Source organism: Pan paniscus, chromosome 4 (genome assembly GCF_029289425.2).
Source record: "Pan paniscus chromosome 4, NHGRI_mPanPan1-v2.0_pri, whole genome shotgun sequence".
NCBI classification, from domain to species: Eukaryota; Metazoa; Chordata; class Mammalia; order Primates; family Hominidae; genus Pan; species Pan paniscus.
In genome coordinates this window covers 117444510-117460646 of record NC_073253.2, presented here as the reverse complement: position 1 = coordinate 117460646, position 16137 = coordinate 117444510, and the positions used below count along the sequence as shown (strand labels likewise).

Below are 16137 nucleotides of genomic sequence, written 5' to 3'. Positions count from 1 at the left end.
CTCCCGTGACACACAGTTTACCTATATAAAAAATTTACACATGTATCCCTGAACCTAGAATAAAAGTTTTAAAAAAGGAAATACTATAATGAAGCCATCTAAAGACCCCCCCCATAATGGATCTGAGAGACTAATATGCTCACTCAGAGTAAGAGATTTCCCCTCTCCATGCCCCTGACTAGAACATCCTTGTTCAGCCCCCTTCTGGTAGGACAGACCCTAAAAGACTGACGTTAATTGAATGCAAATGAGCATCAAGAGATCCTGGAATTCTTCCTATAACTTCAACTAGAGGGGAATTCAGTTAAACTTTGTGCAGTGCCAAGTAACAGAATGGTGAGGAAATTGCATTGTTGTTGATGCCTGTAAGAGCACTACATCCCACACCCACCAATAATGGCCTGGGTTAGTGTAGACTTCCAAGTACCTCCATCTAGTATCTGCTCTTTATAATCTAAAACAGTATCTATGGGAACTATTTCAAGGTTTGAATTCATAGTTCATGGAGGTGCCAAGCATTGTTAAAGAAATTATTTTGAGAGTTACAAAGAGCTGCACAGATGTGAACTCATTGTGGGAGGGCCATTGGCAGAGAAGGTGAGCTCTTTCCCATTAATAGAGAGACTTCAATGACTTGCCTTGATAACAGACCAGAACTCTTGGGTTGATGTCATCATAACTGAGCTTGCTCCAGATTTAATTCCATGGAACATTTGTAGGCCAGCCAAGGTGAAGCCATCGTGGAATCTCCATACTCAGTACCTTGGTGTGTCTCAAGCTGGCTCACAGTTCCCTGTGGATGCGATGCTTTCTATAAGAACTCATTCTTTTCAACCACTTCAAGAGCTCACTGACTTAATGCTTCATACACATAAGGATGCTGGGTTTTTAATTTTTATTTTTGTCATACTCAAAAGTCACTTATTATGACCTGAGTGGAAACTCATTTCATAGTTGAGGCCAGAATTTTTTATATTCCCTGCTACTTGATTTCTGAACATCAGCAAAATGCAGAAGTGTCTTTTGAAAAACCTAACACTGTCCACTTCAAGCTTCTTTTCACCTCAGTCTAAGTTAAACCCAAACCAGCAGCAGAACTGCAAGATTCCCATTTGCCTTAGTTACTTAAATAATATACAAAATGCTTCAGATTTGTCAGATCATTTGTGTTAGTATGGATAATCTCATTAGTGATGAAATCTAGCATACATATAGCAATGGATGAGTGTGGGATTGGAAGTCCAGCAGTCCTGAGTTTGCTTCCTTCACTATTCCTTAACTCAAGCTCAGTGTGACCTTGAGTTAACTATTTAGACCAAATATCAGTTTTCTGGTCTGTAAAATAAAGATAATGATCTCCATCTGTAGGCTTGACATGAGATGTATATAATGTAACATATATGAAGCACTTAGCACAGTGCCTGACCCACAGTAAACTCAACATCTATTTGATGTTTTTGTCATTTTGGTTAATAAGGTAAAACAACGAAACCACCAACTATGAGTCATTAAATGCCATGGTTTTTCACAAGATTTTTATTTGAGGGTATCTAAAGACTTTTAAAATGTTCATCTCTTGCTTCCTTTGAAGCAGGCAGGATAAAACAGAAATATTTGCACAATTATCCTAACTTAACCCTGTGTAATAAGTAGAAGTATGACCAAAGTATTAGGTAGAATAAATTTGCCTGTGTAATTTGGATCTGACTATGCTGTGTAAAGTCATGAATGTGAGGCTTGCAGGAACCCACTGGATCCAGAATGGCCCTGGAATTCTGCCATAAAATGAACAAAGATCTCAAGCAAAACCGCTGGGAGTCCAGGCAAAGCAGCACAGCCCGGGGGAGCAGAATTTCCTGGGCAGAGTCCTCCCTGACCCTGGCGTCCTCCCAGGAGAGCCCCACCTCGATGAATACACATTCAAGGACTCTAAAATACTAAGCAGTTTCACAACCCACTTACTGTGCATGAGCCTTGGGTGGGGAGGCACAGAACTTTCTGGCAGGCATTTAGACCACAACAATAAAACACCTATAAACCCCTATGACGGCATAAAGAATTCATGCTGGACTTCTCCTAAAGAAGGAAGGAGTTAGCCTCCACCTATTTTGATGAATTGTATTGCAGCAGTCTCCTGACACATGAGGCTGGCAGTGGCTCTGAAATATCTTGTATCATTTCTTGCCATTTGAAAGCGAGAATGAGTTAGATATGGTTCCAGTACATTGAGTTCTCCGCGATGTTTTGAATGTCTCTGCTGTTGAACAATCTTATAGAGAAAAGAAGCACCCCAGTCAAGAACTCAAAAAATGTCCCTGGATAAAAGGACATGTGGAATGACAGGTTATTTCAGAAAGCTCAGGGAGAGGAAGGAATCAGGTTCTTCTTGGGATTAAGGAGTTGCCTGAAGTTGCCTCCAAAACCCTTGTGCACTGAATGAGAGTCCTAATTGTGAAGTTCAAAATCTTGTTCAGGAAAGAAAATGGAAGAATAATGGGGACCATTGGCTCTGAAATTTCTTTTAGACAAAAATCCCAGCTCTGATGAGAAGCAGCCTGCTTGTAAATCTGCCTGACAAAAGTGTGAAATGGTCCCCAGCGCGCCTATGCACATGCAGCTGCCTGTTAAAACCAGAGCATTTGCCCAACTGTATAATAGTGAGCAATGCTTGCAACACCGAAGCGCTGAACTGGGCCTCCCCGGCTAGACCAGCCCTTGGTCAATTCCAGTTTTCCTTGTTTCCCCTCGTCAGCTCCTTTTTCTCCTTCCCACTTTATCCCAATCTCTTTCAAAGGGATTAATTTCTGTAACACTTCAGTAGAGAGAAAAGGGCTTTACTTGGCGGCTTTGGGTTTACAAGATCGTTGGTGAACAATCAGTCTGTCTGGCAGGAAGGTACGCCCACAAACATTACAGGGAACCAACTGGCTCTGGGCACTTGTCCAAGCAGCTTCATTTAAAGCATCAAGATCATAGAAGCCTTTGGCTGGAAAGTTAAAGGAAAAAAGCAAAAAGAAAAAAAGAAAAAAAAATACCAAAAACAAAAGGGAAAGAAAAAGGTAAAACGGATCAGTTTTTATTCGGGAGAACCATATTCTACTTTCTATGGAAAATATTTTCAGGAAATACCTGTTGACTGAGTATTTTAAACAAATCATATTACTTTTGCCTCCAAAAAAGAAAGGGCTGCTCGCTCTTTCAAGTGTTGAATAAAATTAGCTGGGAATCAGACAGAGGCTTTTCACTCTTTGGATTTTAAAAAGGGAAAGACATTGTTTTATGTCTTATGATATGCATTCTTCACTAATTATTAACATCTTTGCATACACATTATTATTTTGCAAATATAACTTTTGGCCTTCTTTCAGTTGACTCTAAATATAAGCTTATAAAGGGGAATGAGCATGTATTTGTATTTTCCTTTTCTGTAATCCTTCAGTGGAATGTTTTTAGAAGCCAAAACTGACAGTTGAGAGTGAATTTAAGATGAATTATATCCTAAAAACTTATCATCTCTTCATGGTCATAAACTCAGATATTCTTTAAGTAATCAAAGTGGAGAATACAAACAGAATAATCTGACAAAAAGATACGTCCTTAAGAAAATAACAAAGACAGATGAGAAATGTATAATCTTCATTGGCAGAGCATAGGGAGAAAAAAGCATATGGCTTTATTTTAGAGAAACAATGTGGCATTTAGCTTTAATAAACCTTAGTTAAAATAGAATGACTTCAGTACATTAAACTGACTATATCTTAGAACCACTGAAAATAGGCCCCCAAAATGTAACAAGGCACTCAAAAACGTATTACTTAGTTTTTATCTTTGGCACAGCATAGATTACTTCGTTAAAGCTTAGGCAATTCTCATATGATTTCTATCTAATGGTTCACACAACCACAGTGAACCTTAAATTTTTTAACATGTCTGCTCCTAATACTCACTTTCTTGCTCCATGGGAATTTAAATCCCAGCAAAATCTAGTATTTCTTCTTTGGATAAAGCAAATGTCACTGTCTATGTGGGATATGAATGTGTAGTTTCAGTGCTTTGAAAAATGAGAAAAGAATGACACTGACTTTCTCGTTACTCATGCGAGTTTTAAAATGAACTCAAAAATTCCAGAGTAGTCACTGACTCTCACTTGAAGGTGATTCATCACATTTCTAAGTGTTTTTGCACAGGGCCTTGACTTCAGATCAGGAAGAGGGGTTATTTGAACCCTGTGACTACAATGAGTTCATGGGATAAAAATGGTAATATGAATTCTTTTTACCTAGAGAGGAAGGGCATCTTCAGAGATAAATAACATGGAAGTGAGAGGAAGACTGTAGGGAAGTGCAGTTATAGGACCCATCTTTTCCATCTGTAGGCAGTAACAGAATAGTGAACCACCAGGGCTTTCAGACCAATCATTCCTCTTACTTCTAGCCTGCTGGTAGTTATGGTCAAGCAGAGAAAGTGATAAAGATCAGAAGGGAAGGAAACATATTTTGACACCAAATGAGAAATGCTGGAAAGAGAGTTTCAATGAGGTAAACAACCTGTTTATGGAAAATGCTCTAATTTCAGTAGCTGGTCGTTTTCATCTTTAGCTGTTTTCCCACCTGTACGAAGAGTCCTCTTTTTGACAAGCACTGTGAATAGCTGGGATCTAGCAGGATCTAGAATTTATCATACAATCTAGGCTCTACTTTGTGGGTTGTTATAAAACTCTCCTTGTGTCACATCTCTGACACAAGTGCTTTGGACTAATTGACATTAAATGACCCCCAAGGTACTTTTCAGCATTGCAAATCTACGGTTACATAGGAGAATGGATGAATTGAAAGATACTCCTCTTAAAACCAACATTGTCCTGTGAGATGGTTTAGGGGATCTACTGAGAAAATGACAATGGTAAAAATATGATAAGCAAGTCTGAGCTTGCAGGGCAAAAATATTTTCTTAACTATTCTCATACCCTAAATGAATAAACATGAGGCTTTGTGATGAGGCCAAACATGGCAGTGTAGTTTCAGTTTCATTTGGTTTGCACCATGCTTTACAAATGATTAAATGTGAAAAATCCTGGACATTTAAAATAGATGTCTAGATTTCTAGTTTGTTTTGTGTTATTGAAAGATATGAGTACATTGGACTAAATTTCTTAATGATAACGCCAGCTGGAACTGGGCAGCTGCTTGTCTCCTTTAGAGTGAGCTGATGCTCCACAGCGCATCATAGTCCTTACCTCCCCTTTGTTGCACACATGGACCAGTTTACTCAATGTTATAACCTGACTAGTGGACCTGGTGAAAATTCGAGTTTGGTATCCCTGCTCTATGAACACCAAGACACATTCATATTTGGAAACATGACTTTGGATGTTCCCAAAGGTTTTTTTTAAGTTTCATATTTTTTCAAGTTTTATTCATTTTTATTCTTTAAGTATTTTATTGTTTATTTTACATTCAAAGGGTTTGATGATGTATGAAAGAAACTTTTGGAGAATACAGCAAATTCCCATAGGTCCCTCTCATGCACAGTGTTGCCAGGACATAGTGTCTTTATGTCTCAGCATCAGAAGATAATTCTTTGGACAGGCATTTCAGAACTGTTTTTCTTATTTGTCTGTAACCAAGGCAAGAAATGTTGATTTTGGTCGTTTGAACAAGTGAAAAAAGAATACTTCTGCTCTTATTAGTTTAGAGAGAAAAGTCTCCCCTTATGCACTCAAATCTTTTTTCTAGGAACTTACCAGTAATGGTCCTGACTTCTGGTTTTTTAGGTACTGGTCTCCTTAACTCTTTAGGCAACAAGTTGTTTTCATTATGCCATTTTTTCAGACATTGTGGCTCATGAATGCTAATAGATTTTGTTCCATATTCACGACCACAAATGTAGCAAACAACTGCTGGTGGACGCCGTATCATTGTTGGCTGCAAGTAACATAAAATAAATCATGAGTGAACTCCCATTCACAATTGCTACAAAGAGAATAAAATACCTAGGAATACAACTTACAAGGGATATGAAGGACTTCTTCAAAGAGAGCTATAAACCACTACTCAAGGAAATAAGAGAGGACACAAACAAATGGAAAAACATTCCATGCTCATAGATAAGAAAAATCAATATCGTGAAAATGGCCATACTACACAAAGTAATTTATAGATTCAATGCTATCCCCATCAAGCTACCATTGACTTTCTTCACAGAATTAGAAAAAACCACTTTAAATTTTATACTGAACCAAAAAAAGAGCTCGTATAACTAAGACAATCCTAAGCAAAAAGAAGAACAAAGCTGGAAGCAGCACACCACCTGACTTCAAACTATACTACAAGACTACAGTAACCAAAACAGCATGGTACTGCTACCAAAACAGTTATATAGACCAATGGAACAGAACAGAGGCCTCAGAAATAATGCCACACATCTACAACCATCTGATCTTTGACAAACCTGAGAAAAAATAAGCAATGGGGAAAGGATTCCCTATTCAATAAATGATATTGGGAAACCTGGCTAGCCATATGCAAAAAACTGAAGCTGGACCCCTTCCTTACACCTTATACAAAAATTAAGTCAAGAAGGATGAAAGAATGAAATGTAAGATCTAAAACCATAAAAACCCTAGAAGAAAACCTAGGCAATACCATTCAGGACATAGGCATGGGCAAAGACTTCATGACTAAAACACAAAAAGCAGTGGCAACAAAAGCCAAAATTGACAAATGGGATCTAATTAAACTAAAGAGCTTCTGCACAGCAAAAGAAACTATCATCAGAGTGAAGAGGCAACCTACAGAATAGGGGAAAATTTTTGCAATCTATCTATCTGACAAAGGGCTAATATCCAGAATCTACAAGGAACTTAAACAACTTCACAAGAAAAAAACAAGCAACCCCATCAAAAAGAGGGCAAAGGATATAAATAGACATTTCTCAAAAGAAGACATTTATGCAGCCCAAAAACATATGAAAAAACTCATCATCACTGGTCGTTAGAAATCAAAACCACAGTGAGATACTAGCTCATGCCAGTTAGAATGGTGATCATTAAAAAGTCAGGAAACAACAGATGCTGGAGAGGATGTGGAGAAATAGGAAAGCTTTTACACTGTTGGTGCAAGTATAAATTAGTTCAACCATTCTGGAAGACAGTGTGGCGATTCTTCAAGGATCTAGAACCAGAAATACCATTTGACCCAGCAATCCCATTACTGGGTATATACCCAAAGGATTATAAATCATTCTACTATAAAGACACAAGCACATGTATGTTTACTGCAGCACAGTTCACAATAGCAAAGACTTGGAACCAACCCAAATGCCCACCAATGCTATACTGGATAAAGAAAATGTGGCACATATACACCATGGAATACTATGCAACCTTAAAAAAGGATGAGTTCATGTCCTTTGCAGGGACATGGATGAAACTGGAAACCACCATTGTCAGCAAACTAACACAGGAACAGAAAACCAAACACCCCATGTTCTCACTCATAAGTGGGATCTGAACAATGAGAACACATGGACATGGGGAGGAGAACATCACACACTGGGGCCTGTTGGGGGTGGTGGGCTAGGGGAGGGATAGCATTACAAGAAATACCTAATGTAGATAACCTGTTGATGGGTGCAGCAAACCACCGTAGCACGTGTATACCTATGTAACAAACCTGCACATTCTGCACATGTATCCCAGAACTTAAAGTATAATTTAAAAAAAAGAAAAAATGTCTGTTAGATAAAGCTTAAATTTGGAAATCATATTTTAAAATTATACCACATTTAAGTTAGCTGGAAAATCAACGTGATTTTAAAAAATCCCCACTAGTCTGGTGACTTTATCTTTTTGGCAATTAAAAGATTAAACTATATTATTTGAGTAACTGGGATTGAGGTGAGGACATGGCTTCAGAGGAAATAAAAAAGAGCTAACCAGAATTCTTCATATTGGTACTATATAAATTATATTTTCTCATTTAATATTGATTGATTGCCTTCTGACTATTATATCCAAGTTACTATGCTGGGAGAATACAAAGATAAATCAGGCATAATTCCTCTTCTCAATAACACCAGGCTTGAGTACACCCATATATCTGAGAAGAAAGTAATAAATGTCAATGGAAAGTTTATAACAGACATTGTTAACACTATTATGCCTGCCCACATTGGGATCATGTCAACAACTTTCTACTGCAAGCACCTGTGATTCTTTGCCTTTTTTGATCTGGAGTAGGCTCTGCCCACAGCAGAACAGCTCATCAATTGCAGATGAGAGTTAGCGAATAAATACCCAGTTTCCTCACCAAGGTTGATTCCATATAGTCTTCCAGAAGTCCCCAGAGTGATTGTACCACAGTCGCTTGTTAACACACTATCTAGGCTTTGTTCTCTTCTCTGTCTCTCTTCCTGTTCCTTTACTGGGCTATCCTGAGATCACCTCCCAAATAAACTACTTGAACTCAAATTCTTAGGTTTCTTGTTCCTAGGAGAACCAAATCTATGGGAGAGTTAAAGATAAGATGCAATAGGGAAATTCAGCTTCTGTCTAGGATATAGAAAAGGACAAGAATCATTGCTTCCACCTAAACAATGAGAACAAATTGAATAGCTTACAGAATCATAATTTTTGAGCCCATTGGAGACTCAAAGTTGCAAGATAAATAGATGAACTAAAAGGCCTACCTAAGTTTGAAGATAGATCAATAGTACCAAGAAAAAGCCTCCAAGCTCCAAACTTTATATGAGACATAATTTTCTGCCACAAGAAAAGGGCAGAGTAGCTGAGCATAAGCCCCTGTAAGGTGCAGGCATGCAGGGACCGTCTGTGTATACTCTCCTACCCACCATGTCTTACACTCAGTGATAGGAGGTGACAATCTGACATTGGGGAGAGGAAGGGGCATTGACAGAAGCCTCCACCATTTTAGGAACCCAGGGCCTGTCTAAATCTGAGGATAGAGCTATAGAAAAGACTTGCACAGAGTACAAATAAAACTTATAAATACAGAAAGGCAATTTAGAGAAGCAGAAAAACATTGATTTTGTTCTGGATCTGTTGAGTTTGACATAATTGTAGAATTTAAATAAATAAGTCCAGCCAAAACAGGAAATACAGGCCTGCAAATTCAGTATTCATTTATTTCAGAGCTATTCACACAGAAAAAAATGTTTAAAACCATGAAAATTCTATAGATAGGAGTATGTAAAGAATATATGGAGAAAAATTCTTGGGAGAATATTTATAGTAGGGATATTGGACAAGGGAAATTATAGCCAGAAAACACAGAGAAAGGTTCAAATTTGCAGTTAAAGAAACAGGGCATGCAGACAAAAGATTCTGGAAACATTTCTGGTTTCCAGAAATATGGTGTCATCAGCCTTGTCAGATGCTGCAAAGAGTAATGAGGGGCTGAGTAAAGGCTATTAGATGGAGTTATCAGTGGATTCCATACCAGTGACTTTTGAGAGGTTAGTTCCAAAGGTGTGGTAAGGGTAAAAGCTAAATTGTTAGGAGTTAAAAATTATGTCAAGGAAGAGAAAAATACACTTTCAAAAAACTTGCAGAAAAGAAACTTGAGAGACAAGCAAAGTAAAAGAAAGCTTTGTTTTGTTGTTGTTTATAGGATAGGGATGCCTTAGGCAGAGAGGAAAAGAGTATAGGCCCATAATAAAATAGGATAATTAAAAATTACAGAGGAGGCAGTAGAAGATGAGATTAAGGGCATAATTGGAGGTGTCAGCTTCTGAGAAAAGGGAAAAAAGAAAAGTTAGAGAAAGGGAAAAGGTGTTTGTAAAGAAGTGAGGAATTGGTGGTGCTCACATACATGGACTTAGTCTTCTAAGTATGAGATAAAGTGATCTTCAGAGAATGAAGAGATTTGAATTCTGGGAAATAGTGAAAGATGCTGGGATTATGCACTCTAAGGAATGTAGTAATGATTCAATTAGGGAAGAATATTCACTGAATAATGGAAAAGACCTAGTTACCTGAAGCTGCAAGAAATTTTGTTGGAATTAAATGACTTTTTTTCAATATGCTCTTTAGTAGCAACAGGTGGCATGAAAACAGAAATAAATTAAGCTGATTGTGTGGTCTCCATTGGGGAAATAAAACTTGGTTAATGTGTATGTCTTAGAATCAGCCTACTTCTAACTATAACTATTGGGACTTTCACTTTTCACAGACCAATATCAAAACCAGAAGGAAACACATTTATGATTTCTGATTACCAGACATAAAAAGAGATTTTAGATGAATAAATCCACAGTTAACATAGACTAAGCAAAAAGGGAAAATAAAGTGACTCCCTGGATGATTGAAGTTTTTATAAAAAGGGTATTATTTGAAGTGGAATTTTTTTCTATTATTTTATACTAACTTATGCCAATAAACTGTCTACATTTATCAAAATAACTAAATAGTTATTTATCCTTCTTTTTCTTAGCCATATGGTAGGTTCTAATAATTGAAAAGTGGCATGAAAAATATTTGAGAAATTCAAGAAAGACCTAAGAGAAAGTACAAAGCATAAGCAAAAATTTTCAAGATGTTTAAATGTTTCTTACTATTTTTTTAACATGTTTATTTACTGGAAAGGTTAATTAAATGCAGATTTTTAGTTTAAAATGAGAAGTTATTCTTTTCATTTTGAAAATAGTGAATTTAATAAAATTCCACATGGAAAGTATGAGCCAAATCCAGTATTTAACCACGCATATAAGCACAATAAATGGCATGGGTCATAAATGAAGACATTCGTGTCACCATCAGATTTCCTTTGGAAGGAAAGTCAGAAGAAAACAGGCAGACACAGAGGTCAGAAGACACGTACTGAACAACTGAAATGGATGTGGGAGAAAATTAATACCATAAAAAGGTGAAGATGTTCTATATTACATTTTCTAAAGCTTCTCCCATGCTCTATATTTGTGGTTGAACTTCAGTTGAACCTGCAATATACTCCATATTCTTAGGTTTTGAGCATCGTACTCCTAAGCCATGCTCTAGTGAAGTGCAAACAACCCAGCCACAGCAGAAGAGAAAAATACATCCACATGGGTCGGAACAGAGATAAGAAGACCTATTTTATTTTTCATTGATTTTACAATTGTCAGTCTGAAACTTCCAGGGAAAGCTGAGCAATCTCCATCTTGTGGTTATTGCCACTGCCCCAGCTGCCAAGGTTTTCCTATTTGGCCTCTTTCTCCAGTCCAGGGTTTTCCTATTGGGCCTTTTTCAGATAGAAGTGGATATGTGGGGGATGGAGAGAAGGAACGGAAAGAAGAGACTGTAGCTCTGGCAGAACCAGCAGAAGGCCCCCTCTTAGCAAATGTGCAGTCTGTAGCTTTCAGTGGCATGGCATAACAGAGTAAGGAGGGCAGTGGAAGGGTGGCTGAGGAGGTTATGTGAGGGCAGGGGGCCCTGTCTATGGAGGCCCTTGCCAGGACCAGCCAACTCCAGGAAAGCGTTATCAAAGAAAGGCAAAGAGGAAGTCGGTAAGTCTGACGTTGCTGAAGAGCAAAGAATTAGATCAACAGTTTTCCCTGTAACATTTCAGATAGTATTTTGCTGATGTGGCATTACTTTTCTAACATCAAGGTAAAAGACATTTTTTACAAAAAGTTAATCACTAAATCTATGTAAGTGTGCATAAAAATCTATCAGGGCTCATCACAATTTTGTTTGTGTGCTCTCAGTTTCCTGGGAAAGTTGATTTAGGCTAGATACAGACAGGCACTTGAACATTTTAGGGAAAACTTTTAACTTGAATCCACTAACTTTTCATATGTTTTCAATTATTTTGCTGGCCACTATTTGGAATTATCATATTATTTTCCACACAGCATCTTTTTCTTTCTGTTAATGTCTTTTCTCTGTCAGGAACACTTCATGTTCAATGCTTTAGGCCAGGTTTGTGTAACACACAGGGAAGTGGATATTTAACAACTTTTATCCTAATTATCGTATACAACCTGGCATCCATCCCTTCATTGTTACTGATTGAAATAAATAGTCATAATATCACTATTGAAGCAGGGGAGAAAGATTAAGGACCAAGAAAAGAGGCTGATTTGTTGGAGAACCTTAAGAGAGGTTTGGATAAAAGAGGAATGGACATAGCTGTTTCAGAAAACCGAGACTAGAATACCTACATTTCAGATAGATTCAGATTTCTCTAGATGACCTCTCTGATAGCACAGGCTAAAAGGAAACCACTGTGAAATACACAACTCAATAACTAATATTGTTTATAGAAAGAAGTATGACAATTGGTCAGAAGGAAAAAAATATTCCTAGCACTAAATTTATTGCATGAATTTATGAATTTTAATAAAAGACATGATGAAAACTAAAATGGAAGTCATTACTAGCAGTTTTACAAAATATCAGAAACACTCCACATTTGTTCATTTCTTTTTTTTTTTCTGAGACGAAGTCCCACTCTGTTGCCCAGGCTGGAGTGCAGTGGCGCGATCTTGGCTCACTGCAAGCTCTGCCTCCCGGGTTCACACCATTCTCCTGCCTCAGCCTCCCGAGTAGCTGGGTCAACAGGTGCCTGCCACCATGACCAGCTAATTTTTTGTATTTTTAGTAGACACAGGGTTTCACCGTGATAGCCAGGATGGTCTCGATCTCCTGACCTCGTGATCCACCAACCTCGGCCTCCCAAAGTGCTTGAATTACAGGCGTGAGCCACCGTGCCCGGCCCACATTTGTTCACTTCTTATACTAATTATACAGAAGATACGAAGTGATAACTTATAGTGTGAAAGTATAGTTCTGTGATGTTATTTACAAGGGAGTTCAGAGAATGTGATCCAAGCATCACCTCATGAAATAGAAATTGGTAAGAAATGTTTATGGAGCAACAGCCTTTGAAAATCTGATTAGTGTAACAGTGATCTCCCCAGAAAAATGCATATGTATACAGAATTGTGGATATGATATCGACTGATTGGTAGATTCCCTAAAACCTGTCTATTAGCCCCAGGAAGTGAGCTATTGGGCCTTTAGACAGAGCCAAACTTTCTCTTCCAATAGATGATTCGTTGTTAAAGGGGCCATTTGGCACTGTTTAAATGGCTCAGAAAGTTCTGAGTTGAAGCATTCAGGAACTTGGCACCATATCTGGCTTTAGGGTGATTCTAAGCACTGTTTTGCCTAGAATAGTCTTATTATATACCTGTTGTCTTGGCTAATATTAATAGCTGCTCTTTTACTCCCTAAAATATCCCTGTATAATAAATACATGATATAGCCACTCTACCCCTGATCCTCTTTGAAAAACATTAGTTAATATAAGAAATCAAGGGATGAAACAACAAAAAAGCTAAAAAATATAGAGATTGTGACTCAAAGAGTGGCAATTAATCCACTTAAATCATAGAAGGCAAAATAACTATAGAAATTGTAGAGGCTGTGCCCAGTGGCTCTTATCTGTAATCCCAGCACTTTGGGAGGCCAAGGCAGGTAGATTGCTTGAGCCGAAGGGTTTGAGACCAGCCTGAGCCTGAGCAATCTAGTGAGACCCCATCTCTACAAAAAATATAAAAATTAGCTGGGCATGGTAGCACGTGCCTATAGTTCCCAACTATTAGGAGCCTGAAGTGGGAGGACCACCTGAGCCCAGGAGGTTGAGGCTGCAGCGAGCTGTGATCGTGCCACTGCACTCCACTGTGAGCACCAGTGTGAGACCCTGTCTCAAAAAAAAAAAAAAATTATAGAGAAGAGAATATAAAATTAATTATCAAAATTGGCAGGGGAAGGAGCAGTACAAAGAAGTTAATGACATTAAATTCCTCACTTTTCATGTGAAACAGTCAATTGAAGCAGTGTAAAATTAAAGGTTGAAGTTAATGTTTTGCAAATACTTTAATAATTACTGTTTTTAACTTTAGTGGGTCCTTTTAAAAACTAAACTTTTAGTAAAGAAATATTATCCTACAGTTCAGCAAAATTATTAGTTTCACTTTGGTGCCTTTTTGTCAAATGCGAGTAATTTAAATTTATCTCTACTGATAATCTCACTTCTATGAAAACATATACATGTCTACTTATGTATGTCTGTGTACACAGATGCCTGGAATGATATTCACTAAGATCAAATTAGGGGAGTGTGGGGTAACTTTTATACTTTCCTAATGGCTTGGATTTTTATAATGAATTTGTATCATTTTTATAATAAAAAGTAGTAAAAAAATCAGCTCTGGAGTCAAAAGCTAATCTGGATTGGGTAATAAAATCAGCCTTAAAGGTAAAATAATGCAGACTAAATTATTTTCTGCAAATTCCTTAAATAACTCATAAAAGATATTCAAAGATTATATATATATAATATAGTTTAATATTATAACAAACTAGTAGTTGGAATTAGAATTAATATTAGGAATGAATACAGCTTTGCATAGCATAAAATTACAATGCTGTGGCATAATAAGAAATGCATATTTGGTCTCTGCACCTACTTCCTGACACAGAGCTCTCAAAACCCTTGTAATTTCTTGAGTGACAGGGGTGATAGGAGCTTTTAAAATTGTATTTTGTCCTTTTCCCTGTTTCTGAAACAAGAGCTTCTAAGACTTTTGGAATTCCTGGGGGTGATGAATGTCTTTTTGTATGCTAATGAATGACTGGTGGCTAGGACCCCCCAGACAGCTTTAAGATTCGGGCTGGTTGCCAGAATAACCAAGGCCTGATCAGAGGGCTGGAAATTTCAGCTCTACTCGCTGACCTCTGAGGAGGGCAGAGGGGCTGGGGATTGAGATAATCACTAATGTTCAATGATTTAATCAATTATCTCTGTGAAATGGAACCTCCATAGAAACTCCAAAGGAAGGGTTTCAAAGAGCTTCCATGTTGGCAAATCCATTGAGGTGCTGGGAGGGTGGTGACCCCAGAGAGGTCACAGAAGCTCCACACCACCCCTAATCCCGTACCTTGCCCTGTGTACCTATTCATCTGGCTGTTCATCTGTATCATTTGTAGTAAACTGGTAACATAAATAACACGATGAAGTGTTTCCCTGAGTTTTGTGAGCTGTTATAGCAAATTATTAAGCGTGAAGGGAGGATCATGGGAAATCCAGTTTTTAGCCAAGTTGACAAAAGTGTGAGTAACCTGGTGTCCCAGTAGTGGAGATTGGCTTCTGAAGCTGCGGGGCAGTCTTGTGAGACTGAGCCCTCAACTTTTGAGGTCTGCACTAACTCTGGGACAACACGCAGTTGTCTGGAGAACTAGAGAACTGGTTGTTGCTGTGGGGGAAAAAATCCACACATTTGGCGTCAGAAGTGTTGTCAATAGAAAAGCTTTTCCTTTTAAATACAAAATAAAATTATGGTACTTTAAGTTACATTATTCCAATACTATTTTATTTTGCTAATTGTTTATGGTTGAATACATATCAGTTAAATACTTGTATGATGAAACATAATTGAAATCCTAGAACTCTGCTCCATTACTTTAAAAAGCAGTCACAAATGTCTGGAAAAATAGTCTGAAAACAAGATTTAGCATGAGTTCATTTCCACCATAAGATAATCCTAAGTCCAGCTTTTACAGATATTTTAATTTTGTCTAGGGTGTTTCCCACACCTGAACGCATTAGTCAAAAAATGAACTCACAGGTAACTAAGTGCGGCTGTATGGTACTAGTCATCTTATTTTGAAAAGTGGTGGTCAAAAGGATAATTTGGTGGGTGGATGAAGCAGGCCATCCTTTGGATCCTGTATTGCCCATGCTAGCTGGCTTGACATATCGCCATATAATTTTCATCTTCTCAACTATCTCCACCCCCCGCCTCTTGACTGTTTTGTGCAAACTTGGCCTATCTAACATGATGTCAGTAATTTTATGGTTCTCTGTGGCTACAGACTAAAGTCCAACACTTCATATAGACTTCAGCCATGGCCAGTCTTAGCCCCATGAAACACATCTTTGAGCCACACCAAACTGGACACTATTCCCCAAGCTAGAGGCCACAGTCCTCAATTTTGCTGTCTCCATGCCTTCATTCATCTACTTCCTCCAGCACCAAGCTGGAGGTTGTGGGGAATCCCAATCCTTAACTCTCCTTAGTTATGGAGGCAAACATATAAACTATTAATTTACAAGCCAAAATGTGTAAGTGTCA

At 37.9% G+C, this 16137-nt stretch overlaps 1 protein-coding gene across 1 annotated transcript in view; it reads right to left on the bottom strand.

Annotated features, from left to right (window-relative positions):
- Positions 1-1526: 1526 nt before the first annotated feature.
- The window catches only part of ZNF475 (zinc finger protein 475), a 54358-nt gene continuing 39747 nt past the window's right edge, over positions 1527-16137 (bottom strand). The window contains exons 7-8 of the mRNA XM_057302336.2: positions 5744-5924; positions 1527-2986 (exon numbers count right to left, since the gene is read on the bottom strand). Of these exons, the coding sequence (XP_057158319.1) occupies positions 2835-2986; positions 5744-5924 (333 nt within the window). The 3' untranslated portion in view covers positions 1527-2834. The remainder of the gene's footprint in view (positions 2987-5743; positions 5925-16137) is intronic.